Source organism: Lacerta agilis, chromosome 14 (genome assembly GCF_009819535.1).
Source record: "Lacerta agilis isolate rLacAgi1 chromosome 14, rLacAgi1.pri, whole genome shotgun sequence".
Taxonomy (NCBI): domain Eukaryota; kingdom Metazoa; phylum Chordata; class Lepidosauria; order Squamata; family Lacertidae; genus Lacerta; species Lacerta agilis.
In genome coordinates this window covers 41,639,497-41,664,108 of record NC_046325.1, presented here as the reverse complement: position 1 = coordinate 41,664,108, position 24,612 = coordinate 41,639,497, and the positions used below count along the sequence as shown (strand labels likewise).

At 41.4% G+C, this 24,612-nt stretch overlaps 1 protein-coding gene across 1 annotated transcript in view; it reads right to left on the bottom strand.

Moving 5' to 3' along the window:
• Positions 1-22,894, bottom strand: part of MAP3K3 (mitogen-activated protein kinase kinase kinase 3) — a 36,613-nt gene extending 13,719 nt beyond the window's left edge. The window contains exons 1-7 of the mRNA XM_033169027.1: positions 22,523-22,894; positions 9,927-10,048; positions 8,475-8,549; positions 7,674-7,714; positions 3,961-4,060; positions 2,565-2,678; positions 2,041-2,161 (exon numbers count right to left, since the gene is read on the bottom strand). Of these exons, the coding sequence (XP_033024918.1) occupies positions 2,041-2,161; positions 2,565-2,678; positions 3,961-4,060; positions 7,674-7,714; positions 8,475-8,549; positions 9,927-10,048; positions 22,523-22,526 (577 nt within the window). The 5' untranslated portion in view covers positions 22,527-22,894. The remainder of the gene's footprint in view (positions 1-2,040; positions 2,162-2,564; positions 2,679-3,960; positions 4,061-7,673; positions 7,715-8,474; positions 8,550-9,926; positions 10,049-22,522) is intronic.
• Positions 22,895-24,612: the final 1,718 nt, after the last annotated feature.

Genomic DNA, 24,612 nt, shown 5'->3' with positions numbered 1-24,612 from the left:
TTAAAGCAAATAAAATGTTAAAACAAAAACACACAAATATTCCTTACATTAACAACTAAGCAGCAGCATGAAACCAAAAAAACTTTAAAAATAGCAGAGCAGTATAAGCCTGTCAGAGTGAGTAAGTCTTCTAAATCTACCTAAATGAAGAAAGAAAGGAAGCCTGCTGCATCTCCCACAAGACAACTGTTCCAGAGTCTTGGTGCCACCACTGAAAAGGCCTGCTACTTGTACTTGCCTAACATACTTCCAATGGTAAGGGGATGGAGACCAGGTTCTCCATGGCCAGTCTTAGGTTCCTGGCATCCGTCTGTCTCAGGAGACAATGGAGGAGTGTGCCTTTGAGGGTGGACTCGGGGGGTAGACAGGCAGAGTCATAGCAACAAAGGTGCCCTTGAAATTACCAGGTTTGATGCTATTAATACAACTGGAGGAGGATGAAAGGACAGAAGAGATGTGACCTCGTGGGAAACTCAATAAACCTGCTGTATCTGGAACTCAGGGCACAGAGTGCAGCTGAATGAGACACAGCTGTGGGCAGCCTAAGGAAGGATCAGCCACCTTGGGGTTGCCCATAAAAAGCAAGTCTAGAGCGAGAGACTAAGGTGACACCAGCTGTTTCCAAGAACTTTTCTCTTGTGAGACTTTTGTGAGTGAGCTGAGAGTTTGTTGGATCCTGGGTGAGAACCCGGAGGCTGAGATATATAGCATGCAACTTTGCTTTAATGTAACATTTTTATATGTAACTGTTTTTTTTGTAGTATTTTGTTTAAGTTGACTGTTGTTGCTTCAGCTTTTTGTACACCGCTTAGATACTTTGAATATATTAAGTTATATAGAAATAAAATAATCAATAAAATCAATAATCTATTAAAAGATTTCAAAAATAAGCACCTGTGCTTTAAATTGAGCCCAGAAACAAACAGGTAACCAATGTAGTTAATATTAGATTGGTGTCATATGATCTAATTGTTGGCTTCCAGAACATTCTAGTAGCCACATTTGGGAACAACTGTAGACTCTGGACCATATTTGAAGACAGTCTAACATAAAGAACAGTGCAGTAATCCGCAGTAATCCAATATGGATTAAAACTGATTTGGAACAAAAACTGGAATCATAGCCTAATGACATGGGCCCCTTGGCTTGGTCAGGATCCGGCGCACACAGCTCCAAGCTCAAGAGGAAGGAGAAGCAGCAGATGGGGGGGGGGGGGCTGGAAGGTCCTCCCCTTGTGGTTTCAGAGAGAAGGAAGAAGACCTGCTGGTTGTCTCCCATGCTCCTGCTGCAGAACCTTATCCGGGAGAAGGAAGGACTTCGGCCAGCCAGAGGGAGAGGCTGAACAGGAAAAAGTGCTGGCAGAGCTGGACAACACAGTATTGTCACTGAGACACAGGTGCCACTTATGAAGGTGAATCAGATGTACCCACCCTGACAGAGCATGCATATGTGTGCATAGCAAAACCACAGGCAGAGAGAGTCTTGCGAGTGAGCTTGCACCACTCCCATCTTTAAAACCTTGGCAGGAGGGGCATATCAACTGCTGGTACAACATCATAGCTTCCTTTAGGATATGAGCCACTTGCCCTGCTCATGTAACTTAGAACCTTGACTCCTGGACCTTATGTTTGCTTGTGGACATGTACTGCTATTAGACTGAATAAAGATCTCTTCCTTACTGAATAAATACCTCTTTCCTTACTTCCTTACTTTCAAATAATAGTTGCTGTCATTGGGTTTGGGGATGGGGGCCTGACACCTAAAACGTAAAGTTTTTTGTTTCAATAATGTTGACTTTCAAGTCAGCATCAAGAGACTGTCCTAGAAGATTGAATTATCCTCTAATGATTTCTTAATGTTTCTCTCCACATGTATATGTGTGTGCGTGCTCAACTGAAAATGACGGTTCAAATATCTGACAAAAAAGGGAAACTTTAGAGTCTGTAAGTCACAGCCTAAAATGTTTGGAAGAACAGAATCGTTGCTAGTATAGACTGAAATTAATGTAAAAAAATTGGCTTCCAGGCCACTAGTACTCACTGATGGACAAGTGCCTGCTTCTGGTTTCTGGTGGCTGGAACGCAGTGTTCACATCTCCCATGGATTGAGAAGTTTTGATTCTGACTTGCTTTGGCATTCCAGAATGGGATGATGAACTGGTCTATTAGGGAGGGAGGGAGGGGAAAAAATAAGCAATTTGAGTTTGGAGGGACTTCATATTTTAATTCCAAAGACAAGCAGCCCAGGGAGGAAAAAAGGATCGTTGTATCAAGCTGCAACTAGAAATGCAGTCTGAAATACATTCCCGCTTGCTCTGGGGGGTCAGATCATGTAGTTTGGTGGTCTATACAAAACAGTGGGCTCCACAGATATTTCCTTTGCTTTCCAACTGGGATGATAAAGCCTGATTTCAATTGTTGGGGTTTCAATTTATCGCAACAAGGCTCCGAGTGGAACAGGGGACCCAACCCACCTTGTGGACTAAGCATCACTGTTATGCTTAATGACTGGTAAGGGCTTATAGCAAAAATAAGACTGAAGCACATCATGTTATTTTTACTTACATGGTTTCTGTCCTGAGACAGCAGTAATATTCTAAGGCGTTTCACATTTGCACTTCGGTCTAACAGATCTATTGCCTTATCGAGGTCATCCTGACTTTTCAAAGGAATAGATAACTACAATGCAAGAACACAGGCACTCAGTCAGTAAAAATATATATTTTAAATCCTCCAGACAACAAAGGGATGAAACAGTGAAGACAGCAAGATAGAATTTTAAATGCTCTTAGGTTGAATTATGCATACCTACTTGAGTGTAAAATGGGAAGTGGGTGGCGCTGTGGTCTAAACTACAGAGCCTAGGGCTTGCCAATCGTAAGGTTGGCAGTTTGATCCCCGCAATGGGGTGAGCTCCCATTGCTCAGTCCCAGCTCCTGCCTACCTAGCAGTTCGAAAGCACGTCAAAGTGCAAGTAGATAAATAGGTACTGCTCCGGCGGGAAGGTAAACGCCATTTCCATGTGCTGCTCTGGCTCGTCAGAAGCGGTTTAGTCATGCTGGCCACATGACCTGGAGGCTGTCTGCGGAAAACGCTGGCTGCCTCGGCCTATAGAGTGAGATGAGCGTGCAACCCCAGAGTTGTCTGTGACTGGACCTAACAGCCAGGGGTACCTTTACCTTTACTTGAGAGTAAGCCCAATCTACTAACATACTTGCTCTGAATTAAACTTACAAAGGCTCAAGGCTGTAAACAAGTTATAGCACCCCTGAATATCCGTGTATATTTCTGGTTGTGTTATTTTTGCAGGCAGGCAACATTCCACCCACACAATCTTCTTGATACAGGCTGCTTCTACACGCATTTCTCTTAATGTGACTGCAAAAAACTCAAAACCATCTCAGAAGGGGTGGAGTGGGGGTCAGAGAGAATAAATGAAGATACAATACTTAACATCTGTTTAGCGCTTTCAAGTGTTTCAAGTGTTCCCTATGTATTATCTCGTTCTAATCCTTAAAAAACATTCCTGTTAAGGGTAAGTCAGTGGGTTGTATCCAGACTTAGTCATGCTTGGAGTTGGCTCACTGAACTCAATTCTGTAAGCATGACTAAGTTTGGATACAACACAGTATAACTATTTCCCATATTGCTGACTGTGGTAGTGCAAATGAACGGGCAAGGTTTCCATCTGCTCTGCCACCTGAAAAGGGAGCCAATAAAGGGCTCATATCTTCAGCCCACAAATACACTTGCAAACTGCCAGTACTCTTTGGTAATATTGTTCCCTCATGGGACTACCTTTATCTGGGCAAGTGTGTTAGTTGTCCATATGAAAAGCTACTTTTGCCTCTTTTCATGCCCCCCACCCTTGCCAAGATGTTTGGATTTTTCAGAGTGGTGGTATTTCTCCTTGGATCTGAATAGCATTGTTTGAGAACCAAATGTGGGCGTATTTTGGTACCTCGTTATTCATGTAATGGAGATCTAGCGGCTGCCCAAAAACTGTTTTCACTTTCTGTTGCACATCTTCATAGCGGACAGGCCGGGCAAAAGCAATAATTCTGAATGGGATAGAAAGATACTGATAATACAAACAGAATGAGCTCTAAACAATTCATGCAACAAAAGCAATTACATAAGCAGCAGTGTTTTCCCTAAACTGTTAACCAACCATGTGCTGAGATTCTTAGGTGCTCATCAGCTTCACACACACGATAACTGTGCATGAGAATTGACAAAACATCAATTTAGAAGATATTCTGGCATATAAACAGTATATACATTAATATATAGTCCTACAAACATGAAAAAGAAAGCAGAGAGAATTAAGAAAAATAAACATACACTACTCTATACAGCATGTGTGTGATACCCTTGCAGTAATGCAAAAATATTATATGGCTGTATACTAATTGTGAAATTTGACATTCCAAAGCCTAATAAATAGTGACCACAGTTCAAAAAATCTTGATAGTATGTTAATTGGATCATATTTATAATTGTCCAGATTTTTCCAAACCAGTTTACTATTGTTGTGGGACCTCCAGCTCTCCATTTTTGGCACTGCAGATTTTGGTAAGTTAACTATTATTTTGAGATCTACACTTTGCACTTGATCTTCCAAGCATTCAAAAAATATTGCTTGAGCTGTTCATAACATGCATGTTGGAAAGCAAAGTTAACTTAAAAACCTACTAGGTTCAATCATCTAAAAATGCTGTCTTCATTATTTAAAAAAAAACCCACACACAACTCAGTAGTCTACAACACTTTTTATACAGTAATGAGAAACCAATCCAATAATAAACTGAAATTATAATACTTGGACACTGTGCACATAGCTTGGCTCACATATGCACTGAAACTCCTTATGAAAGGCAAATAGCTCATTAAACACACATAAGCATTTGAGCTTCCCCACCCCGCCACTGGGTTTTTTTTAGAGCAGCAAAGTCATGATGGATTGGGGTAATTTTAAGCAGACCATTCGTGACTTAAATATTTGTGGTCAGATCTGGCAGCTTTGCTGAAATCAAACACATAGAAATGCATTTTGTGAGCAAGTCTTACATAGCTGCATAATTACTGCTTGCATACAATTGAGCTTTTCTTTTCAGTGGGTATGTAAGACAGCCATACCCTACCGAGTCCCCCATGCCATTTCAAAGACACCTGCTTGACCAGGAAAACATACAAGATGATCACTAAGGGGGCTGGGGTTTCACTTCCAAGTTAGTTGTAACACTGTGCTGTGTTGCACCGTGGATCAGACTGCTCCTGTTGTTGACAAGAATGAACTTCCAGCGCCCCCATGTTACTGGAAACGTAGCATCTCCTGGGTGTGGCTGCTTGTACATATTTGTTATTTTGAATTTCAAAGCGAAGGTTGCATTCAGCTAGGTTTTACTTCAAGATCCACTGAAATTAATTTACCTAAGCTATTCACGCCCAATCACTTCAGTGGCTATAATCACAGTATGACCAACCCTGGATGCAACTCAAACTCTTTTTTTCAGTCAAACAATCTTTGTATTATCTCTTTGAATATTTATGTTTGAATGGAATAATGTCTAACTTATATTTATATTTTCCGAGAAACCACCACCATCCCACTTAACTTAAAAATTATATTTATGGTATGGAAAGAGTTTGGAAGGTTTTTTACTGTGTTATGTTCATTTCATTTGGCCTCTTATTTTTATTCCTAAAAATATTTATGTACCACATCTTTAAAAAAAAAACCAAGCAGTTTACAGTTTATTTATATTTAATGAAAACACATTAACATTTAAAATCAGAGTCCATCAGCTAAATATTATGTACATGTATTTTATTAATTGTCTGCATAAGCCTGGCAGCATAGAAAAGTCCTCACCAGGTGTTTAAAGGTTGAAACAGAAAGCATCTGCCCTAAAACATATAATCTCTGCAAAACATATGACTGCAAAACATGTGACTGTAAACCAACATGGTGCCCTCCAGATATGGTTGGATGACATCTTCCATTACCTGTGACCACTAGCCATGTGGACTGGGGCTAATGAAAACTGGACTAACCCCTGGAAATCACCATATTTGGGATTAAGCTGTATTGAGCTCAGAGGGCAAGACAAATAAACATGTATTGAACTCACAGGGACTTACTTCTGAACAGAAATGTTTACTGGCATCCTATGTCAAGAATGGAAATATCAAATGCTCCCAGAAATCTGGAATATTTCTGCACAGGACTCACATATAAAACAGGAACTGAAAACACTTCTGGCTCTGCACAACCAACATCTTAAAGCTATAATGCTGGTGTTCACAGATGAGAAGGTAAACAGTCTGTACTCTGTACTCCCCTCACATAACCCCACAGAAGAACAGGGATTCACATTTGGGTCATATATTCAAGATTGTGGATTAATGCGTGAGCTACCTGATGTTCTTATGTACAATGTGGACAGATCTTTTCCGACCCTTTTCTTGCTTTGTTAGAAATTTAAGACTGGGTACCACCCAATGTTTCTTCCTTAGAGAAGGCCTACTGAAATCAATTTACAGCCACTGATTTCAAGGTGTCTACAGTGGTGCCCTGCTAGACGAAAAAATTCGTTCTACGAATTTTTTCGTCTAGCAGGGCACCACTGTATGCATGACAGGGTGGTACAGGGAGCCACATTTGGTGTCATAATGACAAGGTGAGTTAAGGTTACATTTTAGGGGAGGATAAGTGGCACCTGACCCAGGTGGCACTGTGGGTTAAACCACAGAGTCTAGGGCTTGCTGATCAGAAGGTCGGCGGTTTGAATCCCTGCGACAGGGCGAGCTCCCGTTGCTCGGTCCCAGCTCCTGTCCACCTAGCAGTTCGAAAGCACGTCAAAGTGCAAGTAGATAAATAGGGAACGCTCCAGCGGGAAGGTAAACGGCGTTTCCATGCGCTGCTCTGGTTTGCCAGAAGCGGCTTTGTCATGCTGGCCACATGACCCGGAAGCTGTCTGTGGACAAACACCGGCTCCCTCAGCCTATAGAGCGAGATGAGCGCCGCAACCGCAGAGTCGGACACGACTGGACCTGATGGTCAGGAGTCCCTTTACCTTTACCTTAAGTGGCACCTATTTATTTAATTAGGGTGGTATATAAGTTCAATAAATAATAATAATTAAAACAGCTCAGGCTAATAAGTATACATTAAGGTCACTGGGTGTAGGAGCCAAACTCTGTAACATATTGTAACTCAGGAGAGAAATTCTAGGAGTTGGAAGTAAAAAGGCTACTGTTCAGTGCTACCCCAGCTAATGTACCCTAGTTATGTATTTTTAATTATTAATTGTTAATAAAAATGGTTTCTTAAGCTGATAAAAAATACAAATCATATACACACAAACAGTACACTCTGTATTATTTTTCATTGCTCTCCTAACAAATTTAATCAGGTTAATGGATATCGTCAACACTTGCAATTTCCACTGGATTCAAAATACAACTACCTTATAAAGAAGGCAACAGGATCTTTCTTGTATTAGTAAGCATGTTGATTCCTATAATTTATCCCTATCTAATTTATCACCGGTTATCAAGATTCTTTAGCAAACAACTAATCCCTTAATTAAAACCAGATTCAAATTATACTAAGCACACAAAATGTGCCCAGAATATAGTTAAGTATGTGAAAACAAGAAAAAAACTTACCGCTTTTCCCCATTATATTCAAACTTTATCCGGATGTCATTCTGCCAAAGAAGAGATTGTTAGTTCACCTGCTACATGTTTGGGCATTTCCTTCCTTCCATAAAACAATAAAATATATTAGTGAGTTAACTACAGAGCAGAAGTTGTGGATTTGTTTGGATTTGCTGTAACTACTCTGTGCGGTTCATTTTAATTTCTTCCCTTTCATGAACCCTGTTTGGTAAGCTATAATGTAATTTCCAACACAGGCCTTAAGAATATATGGCAAAACTGGGGTTAACTCTCGGGGCACTTTGGGATTTTGAAGCGGGGGAAAAGCCATGTAGCTCGACTGTGGGTCAAACTAAATCTGATGCTAAGTGTACCATGTTTTTAGGTTGTTGTTTTTAATATCATCCACAGCTTCAGAATATTGATGGTTTTATTGTGTCCTTTTATTTAAAATGCATCTCTGGGTTATTTGTGGGGCATAGGAATTTGTTCATCCCCCCCCAAAAAAAATAGTCCAGCCCACCACATGGTCTGAGGGACGGTGGACCGGCCCACAGCTGAAAAAGGTTGCTGACCCCTGTTCTAAGACTTCCATTCCAAGGAGGACTGGAATAAATGTGGAGGAAATTCATTTAGCCCCCCCCCTTTCAATGTATATCTCACGCATGCCTCTTCATGTTGGGTATGGTAGGAGGTTTGAGCACGGAATGTTCTTGTTTGCTTGTTTTGTTAACATATTTTAAACACACCTAAAAATATAAATGTCTCCTCAATTTCTAACAGTACAGGAAGGGAAATAAGTTTGCTTACCTGAGCTTTTTTGTCTTCTGCTGCACACACACACTGGTTGCTCAGGACAGCTGAGTTGCTGGTACTGTGTTTTTTCTTAAATGGGAAGAAAAAATACAATGCTACATTTGTAAATGAAAAAGGGAAAGCCGGACTTATAATTACGTTCCCTTCTGGTCAGCAAGCAGGAAAGGAGGCATCAAGCATTAACTTCACACTGTCCAAAAGATGGGGCTGCAGAAAAAAACGACCGCATTTCAAAGGAAAAGACCCACCTCAATTTCAACAGGATCAATGTTACTAATAATTCAAGAAATCTGGAAAGCTACATAACCCACCATGCCAAACGGGAGTGAAACATGAAAAAGACAGAACTTTTTGGACCAAAAGGCATCCAAATTAGTCCCTAGGTGAGGTTGGGACTGCACTCACAAAAGCACAACTCTCTCCTATCACGTCTTTCCCGTGTGAGTGAGGCTGCCTGCTCTCTAGCCTGCTGACCAGAGAATCTCATGTTCTCTGTCTGGAAAGCAAGAAAAGCAGGCAGCAAAAGGAGAGCTCAAGTTAGGATAAGAGGAATTATAGTTGCTGTAGCACAGGTGGCTAACCTGTGTGCCTCCAGATGCTGCTGAACTAAAATTCCCACAACTCCTTGCCATTAGTCATGTTGGCTGGGGCTGATGAGAGTTGTGGTTCAGCAGTGTCTGGAGGCACACATTAGTCTTACAGTATTGGCTGAAGGACTTTCCATGAAAGCAGGCATCTACAGTGGCCAAGGAATTCAGTTTGAATAGCCATGCTGAACCTTCACTATGGTCAAAAAATCTCAGAAGAGTTGGGCAAATGAGTTTTACTGCCTCTGATTAGATTTTGTGCAAAAGGGCTTAGCAATGAAAGACGAGTTTAACCATGAAGGCTTGGAGCATTTATTATTGCAATAATCAGGAATGTTTCTCTGAAGGCAAAAGGAGAAAGCTCTTTCTTTCTTTCTTTCTTCCTTCCTTTCTTTCTTTCTTTCTCTCTCTCTCGTTAGACTGCTTATTTATAAGATACCCTTCAGTGTGAGACTCCCAGAGTGGTATACAATTTAAATAAGAAAAAAAAAACCTTAATAAAAGCACAGAAACAGTAGCTGGCCCTGCCATCTGTGGGAGTAGGAGATAATTCTTTGCTGCCCTGGTCTCCTGCTTGCTGATGAAGGAAAAATTAAAATTACCTGTGCAATAATAAGAAACGCGGTTGGAAGGCTAAAATCCGAGGCAAGACAAAGGAGAAGAAAATCCAAAGCAAACATTCTAATTTCTAAATGACAAGACCACTCAACAAACGGCAAACATAAGGCACCATCTTCTGACCTGTCTTGGTTTTTATTAGGATAAAATTGTGAAATCCATTTGGCTCAGCAGGCATCATGTTAATAACAGCCAATTACAAGGCAGGCAAAGCAGCAGCGTTCAGGAGCATACTACGTACCTGTCTGTTTGAATGCGGAGAGTCTTTGGTTTTCATGCTTTCAAAACCAGACAGTCTGGGGCGCCGACTCATCTTGAGTGCAACCAAATCCTTCATGATAGATTGCAAGGCCTCCTGTTCATCTGTAACAATAAATGAGGAATTATTTTGAGCAGACAACTTTTGGATGGAGAGGGCTCTATTTTTCTTTCTTTTTGTTCTCAGTCCAATACACATCACACAAAGATGCTTTACATGCCTTGCAAATACACTAAACTACATTTGCCTTTAAACATCTGGATCTCAAAAATAGCTAGACTGATTCAATATTACCCAACACTAGTTAGGGTCATTTTCCATTTCTTACACTTGTGCATCTATCCTAGCCTGTCTCTGCTTCCTCCTCTTCAGTACTGCCAAAATTTGCCTTTTCCTAACTTTATCTACTGGGGTGGGGAGAGAACCACTTTGTTGTGCTTTCCCTAGAAAACACTACCTAGTCGGCCTTCCCTTGGCACTTTCTCCTTTTGATCAGTTCAGCAGGTATGCGCTAAACTAACCTCTTTAACTTTTTTTTATAAAGAATTTATTAAATTTTCCAATAAAACAAACAATACAACAAAACAAACAACAACAAACAAAAAACTACAAAACTACAAAAAAATACAAAAATTCTAAGTATCTTTATCATAATCATAACATAATATTGGGACCTCCTCAAATCCTCTCTTCTGCGTTCATTTCTAATCTTCTTTAGTAACTTTTTAGCATTGTAAAATCCTCTTTCTCACCTAATCTTATCATTATAAACCTTAATCAAAATTTAACTCTATTATAATCCTAATAACATCCACATAACATAATTCTAACTACTTATATCCTATTTTCAACTAACTTCTAACAATACTGTAGCCTAAAATGTCCTTCTGATTTCAATTTCAAATGTCTATCTTTTCATGTCGTTTCAAATAATCTTTGAATTTCTTCTAATCCTCTTGCACCAATTCCTCCCTCTGGTCTCGGAGTTTTTTTTAACTTTCAACACAGGTTTCATCTTGCTTTGCACAACAACACTGAGGTCTTAGGCCTTAAAGCTTTTCACCTCACCATTCTTCCTCCTATCTTCCCTTATTGTACTTCCACCCCTCCACTCAGTTAATCTATTTGTGGCTTTTGTACCTTCTGGCAATTCTACTTTTAAAGCCTGGAACAATTCTCCCACTTCTCTACACATCAAGCTAAGGTGTTTTCTCTGTAAAGCCTTTCCAAGACCATCCTTTTCAAAACCTTTTAATGTGATATTATGACTCAGTGTCAGAACATTTTATCAAACACTGCCTTCCACTGACTTTATAGAGGCATTAAATACTAAAGTAGGGTAACAAGGTCACATCTTAGTTCCATGCAATCTGCAGTAAACAGTTGGCCATGTATATTAAATACTAGTCTGAGCATCTTCTCAATAAGAGCACATGGTTGCATTTTGCTTTTAAGCTAGACAGTCATTGCATTGCATTGTCAGAACACCCGACATATGGAGAGTCCTTAATGGTTCAATGAAAATGGATCCTTTTTACTCAATGTGGTATAGGTTTCTCTCCTATACTAACTAAACTGAACAGCCCGCTCAACCCCCTGCTCTACAGACAAGTATGTGGAGAGGTTGTACTGAGAACTTTTCCTTCTCATATCCATCATTTTTATTGTATGGTCGTACCTTGGTCCTCAAACAGAATCTGTTCCGGAAGTCTGCTCGACTTCCGAAAACGTGCAAAAACCAAGGTGCAGCTTCCGATTGGCTGCAGGAGCTTCCTGCACTCAATTGGAAGCCGCAGAAGCTGCGTGGGATGTTAGGCTTCCAAAAAAACATTCACTTCCAGGTTTGTAGTGTTCAGGAGCCAAAACGTTAGAGTCACAAGGCATTCCAGAACCAAGGTACATCTGTATTCTGTATGTTTATTCCACTAGAGATCTACACATTCTACAGCCACTGTGCCAATATCTTGTTTCACTAGTTACAGGAGACCCTTCAAAATACATATTCAATGGCCTGCTCATCCATTGTCAAAGAATATACAGAGGCACTACAGCCATACAGTTAATTACATAGACTTCTGTGTCTCTTCTGCATTCAATAATCCCTATTAACAATAGTGATGATACAAGTCCCACCAAACTCAATGCAACTTATATCTGAATAATCACATATAGGATTGTGCTGTTAGACTGCTTGTTTGTCTGCCAACAGGTGTTAGAATAACAGTTATATAAGCAATCATATTAGTAGCCCGTCAAAATAATTGTTTTGCAAATCCAATTGTTCAAGTAAACATCTCACAACTGCAGTATGGAATATAAATTAAGGGTTTGGTTTTTTTGCCAAAAAGTAACTGGGAAGTTAGAAAGTTTATTGGGTGGTGTGTTACAGTATAGAAGTTTATTGGGTGGTGTGTTACAGTATAGTTACAGTGAAGCTGTGCTGGCAATTACATAAATAATGCCACAAAAGCAAGGCAGGTTCCCAGATCCCATTTTCATGTTCAGACTGGATTCCTCTTCACTGTTCAGTAAATACATTAAGATCAAGAAGAGTAACCTGGTTAGTCATGCTACAATCTGTTGACTATTGGTTTGTGGTGGGCTTTTTCAATGGTGGCACCCATGTTGTGAAATATATGCCCTGATTAAATATGAGAGGTCCCATCTGTATTGGAAAAACACTTGTTTACCCAAGCATTCTCTTGATCTCTCAAACAGAGTCCTATTTAAATTGCTATGCTGTTTTAATGTGATTGTTTTACTGCATATTTTAATGGAACTGTTTCACTGTGTATTTTAACAATTTTGCATTTTTATGGTGCATTTTAACACTGTTGTGCAATTGGTTTTTACATTTGTAAGCTGCTTAAAGGCATAATAACTATGTAAATAAATAAAGGGTACATTAGGCCAATAAGACCACACAGTGAACTTTAGGGTCAAGTGGGGATATCAACCTGAGTATGCTTAGTCCTAGTCCAACATTCTAAATACTACATCGAAGTGGTTCTTACAGTTCAGGGCAAAATGCAGGATTATTGTAAGAGGCCTTGCAAAAGTACATCATCATAATATTCACTTCCCCACTTCTGATTTATGCAGCACCTGGCATAGTGCAGCTTCAGTGGTACATCATCATAATATGTGATGATGTACCACTGAAGCTGCACTATGCCAGGTGCTGCATAAATCAGAAGTGGGGAAGTGAAGTAATGTATTAGAGACATGCCAAAGGAGTGACAACACAATCTCAATTACATCAAGTAGGCCCAAGGTTTCCCTGCTGCAGAGATGCAGATCTGTGGACACAAACCATGAATATTAACTCAAAAATGTATTCAGGACCATCCTCCTCCACAGGAAACAAATTAGTCTGCCCCAACTCTTTTTACACTCCTATAGGGCTGTGAATTGCTCAATGGCTGCAATTCTAAACCCACTTGTTATAAAGGGAAGGCTCAAACTGAATTCCAGTTAAAAAGCGAACTGCTTAATCTGCAATTAGTTACATATCTAATACCGGTATCAAATTTCATGCTATCCCATTCCTGCCACTACTCATGTGTAGCTTTGATTTTTCTGTTACCAACTAGACTGGGGAGCTGTCCAACAGGCCAGAGAGCTTAACCTTTTTAGCAATGTGCTCTTCAATTTCTTCTTCATTCCTTGTTGTCAGCTTGTATTTTTTTTAGCTAAGTTTGTGTTCCTTCTTGTTCTCATTTGAACAAGACTGATACTTTCTGAAGGAATCCTTATTACCTCTAATAAGATGAAGATGCCTAACCAGCTACCTTCATCCCTTCCAGCTCTCTCTAGTCCTTCAGGTGATGATGTGTTGGTAGAGCAGACCAGAAAGCATGGGAGCTGGACTCCCAGTCTGCAGGGAAGATTATTTACAACAGGGTTTTGGGGAGTTTACCGTTGTTTTTGTGTCTCCAAGATAGTTAGTGTGAGACAAACTAAAGCATCTGCATTTGAAGTTGTTTTCCATGTCTACTCTTGCTCAGATGACCTCAATGAAATAGAACCTGTAATGTACTTTCAGCCAGATTAGTTTTAGATCACAGACAGAGAACAAATTAGATTTCTGAGCTTCTATACTGCAAAAAAAATCCATTATCTATGAAGTAAAATGCATTTCATCATACACGGTTTTGTCAGTAAAGCAATTTTCTACTATACAAAGGACCTGAATGTTCCCATCAATACACTATTTGAAACTGACATGACCAACTACGGGATTTTGTATTTTTAAAGTGAGTTTCTTTGTATATTATATAATTTTAATAAAACACAGTCATCCTAAGACTGAAACTACGTAAAGAAAAAAAAAGTTTTTAGGACAAGACTAAGCACTGCTGAAACAAGATCCCTGTATACCAGGGGTCAGCAAGACTTACCAGGCATGGGCCGGATCACTCCTGCGGAAATTCTCCGTGGGCTGGACCGGCACAGTGTGACGGCGGAAATCGCTTCTGTGCATTCCCAGACACCGAAACTCGTGCCAGCACAGAAGCTATTTTTGGCGTCTGGGCATGTGCAGAAGCGATTTCCGGCACCCCAAACATGCGCAGATGCACACGCAGGCGGCTCGGTTCGGGGGCGGCTCATGAGCTGGTTAAGCAACACTCATGGGCTGCTTCCGGCCCATGGGCCTTAGGTTGCCAACCTCTGCTCTATACTGTATATTAATCTTATGCTCCTCTACCACCCGCCTCCTACATGGCCAAGATAAACTTTGCACTCCAATGCAAAAATCATTATTTACAAAAATTCAAAGTATTGTGAGAAACCTAGAACACAAGGTAATATGGCTGAACGTATTTTCTGGGGTGGGGGAAGGAACATTTAAAACAGCATCTTAAGACAGTGATGGACACAAATGCTTCTTTGTGTTTTCCTTATAATTGCTAGTCTACAATATTAACTTGCTGATCCATGAAAAGCTATACTTGTCCACTCCTCTGTTTCATGTACAGCTACAATTAAGGCCTGCATAGAAGTCAAAGTATACCTTCCAAGGAAGTTTTGTTTGCTTTCTCTAATAGGTCATTAGGGAAATATTACATGTAACCTGACAAATGTCATGGATTCATTTTCATGCTTGTGACAATGAACAGATAATGCAGAAATGACTATAAATGAAGGTTTGCCAGTTGCTGAACAGTGTAGAGGCAGAATTTTGCAAGGTCTCCAGTAGGTCTGGGGGAAACAGTTCAGCTTTGTGCTGGAATGATGTTGTTCAGGAAATGCTTTTCATGTTTTAAAATCCACACTCAACTTTATATCATTGATAAAAAGGAACTGGTACATACAAGGAAAGCTACTGTGTTGTGTCAAATGTTTATTTTGGTTAACATTTAGAACTCAACATTTATTCTTCAACAAGGATGCAAACTAACAAAACTATAAACTAACAAGAGTAGAAACACTTCCAGAACTTTTATAAATACCGGAAGCCTGCAGACGAATATGCTTGTGCAAGAAAGAAAAACTAAGCAATATTCATTTATTTGTCTTACAAGAATTCTGACACAGAAAAGTCAAGCTTTAAGGCACCTGGGAACCTCCTACAAAATAGACAGATGTAGTTTCAAATGAATAAAATCCAGATACATTAACTATATGCTCCAATTCATGCTTCCTGTATTCAGATGTACCGTATTTTACGCTCCATAAGACGCACTTTTTCCCTCCTAAAATGGAAGGGAAAATCGCTGTGCGCCTTATGGAGCGAAGGCTTCGCTCCCACTGCCTCCCCACATCCCCTGCCGCATTCGGCGGGAGGTGGGGGGAGGCAGCAGCGATGTTGCTGGATCATGCCAGCACCTCCGTTCACCGAAAGAAGCTTCTTTCGGCGAGCGGAGCTGCTAGCACGATCCAGCAACATCTCCACTGCTTCCCCCGACCTCCCGCCGAACGCGACGGGGGATGGGGGGAGGCGGCGGGAAGCGAAGGGGATGTTGGTGGATCGTGCCAGCAGCTCCGTTCACGGAGCTGCTAGCACGATCCACCAACACCTCCGCCGCCTCCCCCCACGTCCCGCCGAACGCTACGGGGGATGGGGGGAGGCGGCGGGGAGCAAAGGGGATGTTGGTGGATCGTGCCAGCAGCTCCGTTCACGGAGCTGCTAGCACGAACCACCAACATCTCTGCTGCCTCCCCCCATCCCCCGCCGTATTCGGCGGGAGGTGGGGGGAGGCAGCTGCGATGCCTGCTTTTGGGATCGGTGGGCGGCAGGAAGGTTGGTAGAGGATTTCCTCCACCACCCCACGCGCTGCCCGCCAATCCCAAAAGCAGGCTTTTGGGATCGGTGCAAGGCATGGGATGGTGGAGGAAACAGCGGGGATGCTGCTGCTTTCTCCACCACCCTGCGCCCCGACGCCAAAAGCAGGCTTATCCCCTGTTGCTTTAAAGGGACATGGGGAGGAGGGGAGAAACCTTCTCCCCTCGTCCCCATGTCCCTTTAAGGAAGCGGGGATGAGCCGCTGTGAAGGGAGAAGGGGCTTCCCCTCCAGCGCTCCCCTCCGTGTTTTTTAGAGGAGGAAAACCGATTTTCCTGGCTTTTCCCCTTTAAAAAACAAGTGCGTCTTGTGGTCCGGAGCGCCTTATGGACCGAAAAATACGGTAAGTTCCCTGTGTTCAATAGGGCTTATTCCATGATATAGCAAAGTAGGGACCAGCTTTTATGATGTTATTTGAAGTGTAAATGCTTATGGGATAGGATTTTTACCTTGTGAACTGCCCTGATTATCTTGTGAATCACTCTGAAAAGTATATAAATTTAATAAATCATCATCTTCATCATCATCACAAATCCTGTTTAAATGAGAAGCTGAATGACATAAACCAAATAGAGCTAGCACTACTCAACTATGTCAAACAACTGCTACATCTTTATGTGAAAATGAATCACATTCATGACAACAAGCATTATTTCTTTAAAATCATACTGTGCTATTTGTAAACAAGCTGTTGCTCTATAATAGACTAATCTTTATACAGTGGTACCTCCGATTATGAACTTAATTTGTTCCGGAGGTCCATTCTTATCCTGAAACCGTTCTTAACATGAGGCCCGGGCCTCTGGCGAGCGACTTCCACTTGCATCCCAGGGCAAAGTTTGCTTCCAGGAGCTACTACTTCCGGGTTAGCGGAGCTCATTACCCGAAGTGTTCGCTAGGAGGACGGTACGTAACCAGAGGTATTACTGTAGACTGTAAGTTAAGAAGACAGATTGGAAAAGTAGATGAGTAACTGCACAATCCTTAGTATATCTACTCAGAAGTAAATCTCAAGGAACTTGCTCTGCAGTCAGTGTGCTTATGATTGTAACCTGAATCTCAACACGGTAGTGAAAAGTTAAATTTCTTTCTTGTAGAAAAAGGAATGCATTTGAGGAGCTGCTGACCCCTTTTATGTAATAAAGAATGACATTCTCAAACCATGTTTCCAAACTTGGCTTTATCCATGGAAATAAATGCTTCTGATCTTGCAATGTATACTATGTTTTTAAACATTTAAGCCATTACAGAAAGTGCACTAAGTTCCAATTTACTGGCAGAAATAGACTGTTAAAAATGTAATATTGAAGGAGGGAAAGATATTAGAGGAAAACTGAGAAATACTGGAATCTACCTTTAGATCTTAGAATAATTATAATTATAATTATAAATCAATTATAGGACTAACTGTTAAGATAATAAAGGTAATTAAAAATCCTGTTTGCTAATTTTTGTGAATATGGCTTAATATCATTTATCTTAATATTAATGGATTCAACAACTCAGTCTAAAATGGAAGATAGCCAGATCTACTATATATTTTGGAAAGTTGTTTGTCTACTATGCTTTTGGACCTTGTAAGATAGCCTTAAGATGGTTTCTGAGATCAAGAAGCAGGTTTTCATCTATGTTTGAACACCATTCTGAATCAAAATGGTGGACTGAAACTTTCAAACTGCACTGGTTTTAAATTCCACTGATGTTTTGTTTTCTTGTAATTTCAAAGCAACACCGGGTATAAGGCTGCAAGTAGTTTATAAAGAAATGATATCATAGAAATCCCTGAAAATGACTGAAATGCTGAAAGAGGAAACTCAGCTGTTGAAATAAAAAACGGACGCCTGTCATAGCTAGACAAGTACTGTAACTTTGTCTTTAGGGTTGTTAACAGGCAAGAAAATACAATTTAGTGCTCGACTCACTTTACTTCCTGTAATTTAACTATGTTTGTAGGTATTTTTTTCAAGATCTAAAAGTTATTTCTAAATGTCAGCATTGGCAATGCAGTTTGTCTACTTAAGGCTGTAGAAATAAGTTCTGCATACTGAGCATATTTTCTACATTTCTCTCCAGGCCAATGTTGAATACTTTGGCTGAGAGGTTTCCATCTATTTCATCATGATTTTCTTCACAAATAGTTAAATAAATAAATAAAATTATATATTGGAATTAGGTTGTGGTCTTTTGAACATTAGTCACCTTTGGAGATAATTAATTTGGACCTCCTGCTTTCTTCAACGAAGGTAATGGTTGCCATGGAAATATCTTTCTATTTCAACAACTTTATTATTGGAACACTGATTTGCTTTACTTGCATGAATGAGTACTCCAACCATGTGTTGTATTATTTAAGCTTTTTTTTTTTACTCTTTTTTTGCTATGTCTATAGCATTGTCAATGACCAAATAACATTCTTGGGTACTCTGTTCATGGAATGTGCCCGCCCCCAATTTGAGGTGACCCCCCTTCCTTCTTCAACCCTATGCAACAGCCCAACAAATTCAGGAGTATACCACAGTCCTCAGGAAAGGTTTTGTTAAATTGTTTTTATTAAATATTTTCTTTATAAGGGGCTAACAGGGCTGTTGGCGAGGAGATTGGCCTAAAAAGTCACTTTCCACCATCTTCTTCCAAGCCATTTCCCCCCGTAAATGGGGTCATTGAACTCTCAATCCTATCAATCAATTGGGGTTGAGAAAAGCTAAAGTGGGTTTTATTTACTTTTAACTGGAATTCATAATGAAACCAGATTTTTGGCATCTAGGCTTCTTCATAAAGAACTCAGAATTATTATTTGTTTCCTCATTCAACAGCATGCATGAGAAATGATCCAATACAACATTCAATTATAATATACAGGTGCCACTTTCTTATTAATAGATATGGTTGTATCCAATGAAGTTATCTCATTAGTGCAAGGACTTACTCTCCTTGCATCCCCTCCAAATCTGCTCTAGAGGGGAAATCCCCCCAACGGTGCATGGGTAGAAAAGTCTTGTTGCAAAGTTGGGAATCTTTGTACTAACTGAGCAGCTTTGTTGTATACAGCCCACAGTGCAAAAATCCAAAATCTGTCAACATAAAAAAGCATATGGCCTGTCAGAGTTGATTACCCCTTCCATAAACCCAGAAGGTTTTATGTTGGGTTTTTTTTAACTGAGTAAAAGTCTCTCTGTTCAAAGGGGGAGCGTGAATGGGAGAAAACTGCAGTATTCCAATTATAGAACACAGCCTAACTTCTAACAGTTTCCAACTCCATATTTTGATTCCAATACTTGAGAATAAATTCAATGGTGCTCATTTCTGAGTAAATATACACAGATTCTACTTGTAATATACATCAAGCATTTATTAACAAAATGCATTTTTTTTACTTTTTTGCAATTTAAACTGCTAGACTGAAGTAGAAACCTTATCAAAGAGAAGTATCTCCTGAATTCGTTTCCTCTAACTCTTGTTGGTAATTCATCAACTTTAATTTGTGAACTTCCCAGAGGTCACAGGAAGTGGGCTGTATATAAATGTCAAATTTATTTATTTATTAACACCCTTCATCAAAAGATTCCAAGGCAGTATGTGAATTTAAAAGCACAAACAAACATAGCAAAATACAAGAGACAAAAAAGGTAAAGAACTTTTGAAGCAGGGCATCTATAGCTTCTTAAGCTGGGCACCTTAAATGTGGTTGTGAATAGGTAGCCAATGTAAATCTTTCAAAATAGGTGCAATATCAACAAATCTAGTTGTACCTATCAAAATTATAGATGCTGAGTTCTGAACTAACTGAAGCTTCTCGGCTGTCTTTAAGGTCAGTTCCATGTATAATGTATTATTCCAACCAGGAAGTTACCAGATCACTGGGGCTAGGCCATGGGTAGGCAAACTTAAAGGCCCAGGGCCCGGATCTGGCCCAATCACCATCTAAATCCAGCCTGTAGACCAGGGGTGTCAAACTCAAATTCATCGGGGGCCGCATCAGCAGTTTGGTCACCCTCAAAGGGCCGGTTTTATCTGTAGGACTATGTGTCCACTCCGTGCACTACTTCAATCATTTTAACTCGGGGTGAAAGGAGAGCACGGTGGCACTGGTGTAAATCATGGCCCTTCTGATAGGACTAGCATACACAAACCCATTAATTAGTAAACAAGCACCATGCCTACTGAATAGTCACCATGTGAGAAGACCTAGGCACAAAGCAACCTGTTACATGAAGGTGTCATTACAGGAGCATTGAATGATCTTAATTTAGGTTTTCCATATTGAAGGCATATTCACTGTAGATTTTAAAATTCCTTCAGTTGACAAAAAAGTACTTGCTTACAGATTTACTCACACACAAAAAAGCATGGTCAGTCTTCTTCATACTATATTTTAGGTGAGCTTCCACTTTTCTATACACTTCTTATCAGTGAGTGGATCCATTTCTATGCCCAGCTAATAGGCACAAGACCAACACTACATGATTTATTACCTTCAATGTATTTTTCAAGTACAGTGGTACCTCTGGTTACGTACTTAATTCGTTCTGGAGGTCCGTTCTTAACCTGAAACAGTTCTTAACCTGAAGCAGCACTTTAGCTAATGGGGCCTCCTGCTGCCGCTGCGCCGCCAGAGCACAATTTCTGTTCTTATCCTGAAGCAAAGTTCTTAACCTGAAGCGTTATTTTTGGGTTAGTGGAGTATGTAACCTGAAGTACCACTGTAGTGGTGGTGTCATCTATAACCTGCGGCTGAATCTAAACAAACTCCTTGTATTATACCTGATGAAGTAATTTTAGGGCAATGCCAACTTTGTTGGAAAATGAATGCTTCCTCATATCACAAAGAACTGATTTTCTGAAGGTTCCCTAGATTCCATAGCACATAACTCCCACCAGTTCATTCCTCTTTGGGTTCAGAGTGCATCCCACTTTTGGGTCACTGTAGAATTGTAACAGATTCAATTTGCATATTTTAATATTTTCAGGTCAGGTAGTATGCAAAACAGCCAAAGCTCAGAATTCAGCTAATTCACACGAACCACAACAAATTACATTATGCCAACCTCTGAGGAGTATCTCACTTAAAAGTATCACACTTCCAGCCTATCCATCTACAAAAATAAATAACTTTTGTGCTATTACCCCCTTTAATCATATACAACTTCACCTAAAATGTGAACAAAGTGGACTAGAGCCTTTGGAGTACAGTACTTGTTCAAACACAACCTCCTCTCTTTCACACACACACACATTTAGCGTGTTTCAAACTGTAGCATAGGGAGGTTAATACATAATGATTTTTGCAAGACCAAAATTCTAGTTTCGTCCATCCTGCAAGCCACCCCAATCTAATCTGACAGAGTATTCTATGCCTTAGGCAACTCCTTTAACAAAATGAACACCACATCCTCAACCCCTGCAGAACTCAAGACCTAATGAGCTACCAACGTTTTAAAAGGACTGTCTAGAATTTTTCTCAATTTTATTGTTTCATCTCCTTGAGGTTTCTTCTCCTTACAATCAAGCGTTGTGTAGATTTTATGAAACAAACGAAGTGATAAAATGAATAAATAAAACAGCAAAAACATAATATAACAAGACATCCTTGCCGCGACAAACAGAGAAAAGAGAACACTATTATACTTTGCCTGTGATTCTTTCCTCAAAGCATTTCAACAACGGGTGCTTGCAAAACAAAAGTTTAGCTAGTTTAAGGATGGAGAGAACCTGTTGCCCTCCAGCGTCGGGAGAGCCACAGTCCCCGACCCCCCACTGCTGTTTTGGAGATAGTTTATCCCCGTATCATGTGGCCATTAACACAACCAGACCCCGCCAAATAGCAGCGCTAAATAGGGGTCAGTGCGTCTGGCTGTTAGGTTGGTGGTTCGAGCCTACCTAGGGACGGCTGCAGGCAGGATGCCTGCTTTGCAAGGGGGTTGGACTAGATGACGCTCGGGGATCACTTCCCACGTTACGATTCCCGCCGCCCCCCCCCCCGGGAAAACCAAACAAACTGTGTCCGTCCTTCTTGCCACTCTGGGGATGATGCTACTCGAGTTTGACCGACTTCCTCCCAGGGTTATTACCTCCCCCCGAGCTGCCCGCGGTGCCCTCACCAGGGAAGCGCGCGCACCCTCAGCGAAGCATATTTAGCCCCTGACACCCCTCAGCAGCCCCCCCACTTCCCTATAAAAGGCAGCCCCCTCCATCAGGGCTTCCTTGACGACCCCCCCCCGCCGCCCTGACGTCAATACGTCGTCGACCTGACGCCCGTAGCTCCCCTCATAACGGCCACCGGCCGAGCTCCCTCACCCATCTTGGCGGCCGGTTGGGGATGGGGCGGGGGAAGCGCCTGGGGATGTGGGCGCCGTCAGTCGGTCGCCCCCCGCCGCCCGCTCTTCTTTCGCTCCGTCTTTCCCCCCGCGCCGCTTGCTTCCTTCCTTTTCCTCCCCTCACAGCAGCCGCCTCCGCCTCCGCCTCCGCCGCCTCATTCCAAGGCTTGGGCCTCAGGTGCCCACTTCGGCCAAGTCTTTCCGAAGGCCGCGGGCGGACGGGCAGGCAGCGGCTCCTCCTCCTCCTCCTCCCGGGCCCGCCTTCCGTCGGTCTGTTCGACTTCTTCCTCCGGCGACGGAAAGACTCCCCTCTCGGCGCGGAGGTTCTGGGGCAAAGCCTCGTAACCGCTCGCGCATGCGCGCTGCCTTTACTTAAAACACACGCGCGCGCACTCAACAAAACCGCCCACCCCGAAACGGTTTCCCCCCTCCCTTCAGAGAAGGCAGGAAGCGCGCGCGCGCATTCGCGGAGTAGGCGGAGCCTCTGTCGCAACTGTCAATTGTAACCAGAGAAGCGGGTAAAAGGAGGAAGATCTTGGCCAATCAGGACATTTCCTTTACACCCCACCTCTTTCACCCTCCCAAACGCACGTGGGCGGTCTGGTTCAAGTCTCGAAAGGGGCATTTATCCTCGTTAACACCTACAAGACCAGCATAGCCAGGATTTTTGTTGGGGGTGGGGCAGGACTTGGTTGGAGGGGACAGGGCTTTTGTTGGGGGAGGGCAGAACCGATGTGATTAGTCAGTTAAGTATTTCTATTGTTTTACAGCTGCCCCCCCCTACACCAGTGAAGATCAGTACATATTTGAAGGTGCATCTCCCTTCACCACCAGTAAAATTCATAGTGAGGCTTCCACGCCCTATACAAATACAACCAGTTTGTTTTGAGAGTTATTTTGGGTTGCCTTGGGCAAGACCCAGCGACTAACAATTATTATTATTAATCCACTTGGTAGAACTAGTTACCTCGCAATCCTAACCACACCAACTCAGCATCAGCCCTATTGAATTCAGTAAGGCTTATTCCTAAATATGTAAACTCCTATTACACATTTCTTCAAAAGCATTTAGCTTTTTATAAGACTCTTATAGAACAGCACTCAGCCCTGAGTGCTCACTAGAAGGACAGATCCTGAAGGTGAGGCTCCAGTACTTTGGCCACCTCATGAGAAGAGAAGACTCCCTGGAAAAGACCCTGATGTTGGGAAAGATGGAGGGCACAAGGAGAAGGGGACGACAGAGGATGAGATGGTTGGACAGTGTTCTCGAAGCTACTAACACAAGTTTGGCCAAACTGCGAGAGGCAGTGAAGGATAGGCGTGCTTGGCGTGCTCTGGTCCATGGGGTCACGAAGTCGGACACAACTGAACAACAAATAGAACAGTTTGTTGGTTTAAGATCCAGCAGTTAATTGATAGCATTTACGGAATGTTTTCATGTTACCAACTTTTGTCATCTTTTTAGTGACAGCAAAGCCTTTATTCTCCATATCATTTGTTCATCCTCATACTGGAAGCTGGTGGATATTTCATGTGTGTCTTTTTCTTATTATTACCATTTTTTACTCTGTATTTGTGTTGTTTTAATGAACTTCCCATTGCATTTTGTGTCTTTGCATTTTAAGGTACTGTAAATTGCTGTAGGACTCATTTTGGGTGTGCAAGAGATGTAATACTGTATACTACCTGAATGGTAATTAACTACGGTAGTACCTTTCTGGTGTGTTTTAAAAAGCTTTTAACAATCCCAAAGAGACCTTGTTTTCTAACCTCACACGAACATATTTATCCAATGATCCTGCTCCTTTCTACATCAGCATTTCAAGTTGACAGAAAGTTCAGAATGGCTTCTACCAGAGGTCACACCATAAACAACCCTTACGAGCCTCTTCTTTGGCAATGTGTCGTTGCAAGACAGGAACAGAAAATGCAATTCCTGCACATCAGCATTCATTTGTAAGGCTAGATTTTTCCTCAAAATAAAGGCTTCTGGCCAGTTTCATTCACAAACTTGTATGATGGATTATTTTATAAGTGGCACACTATTTCATATTTCTGGAACCATGGAAA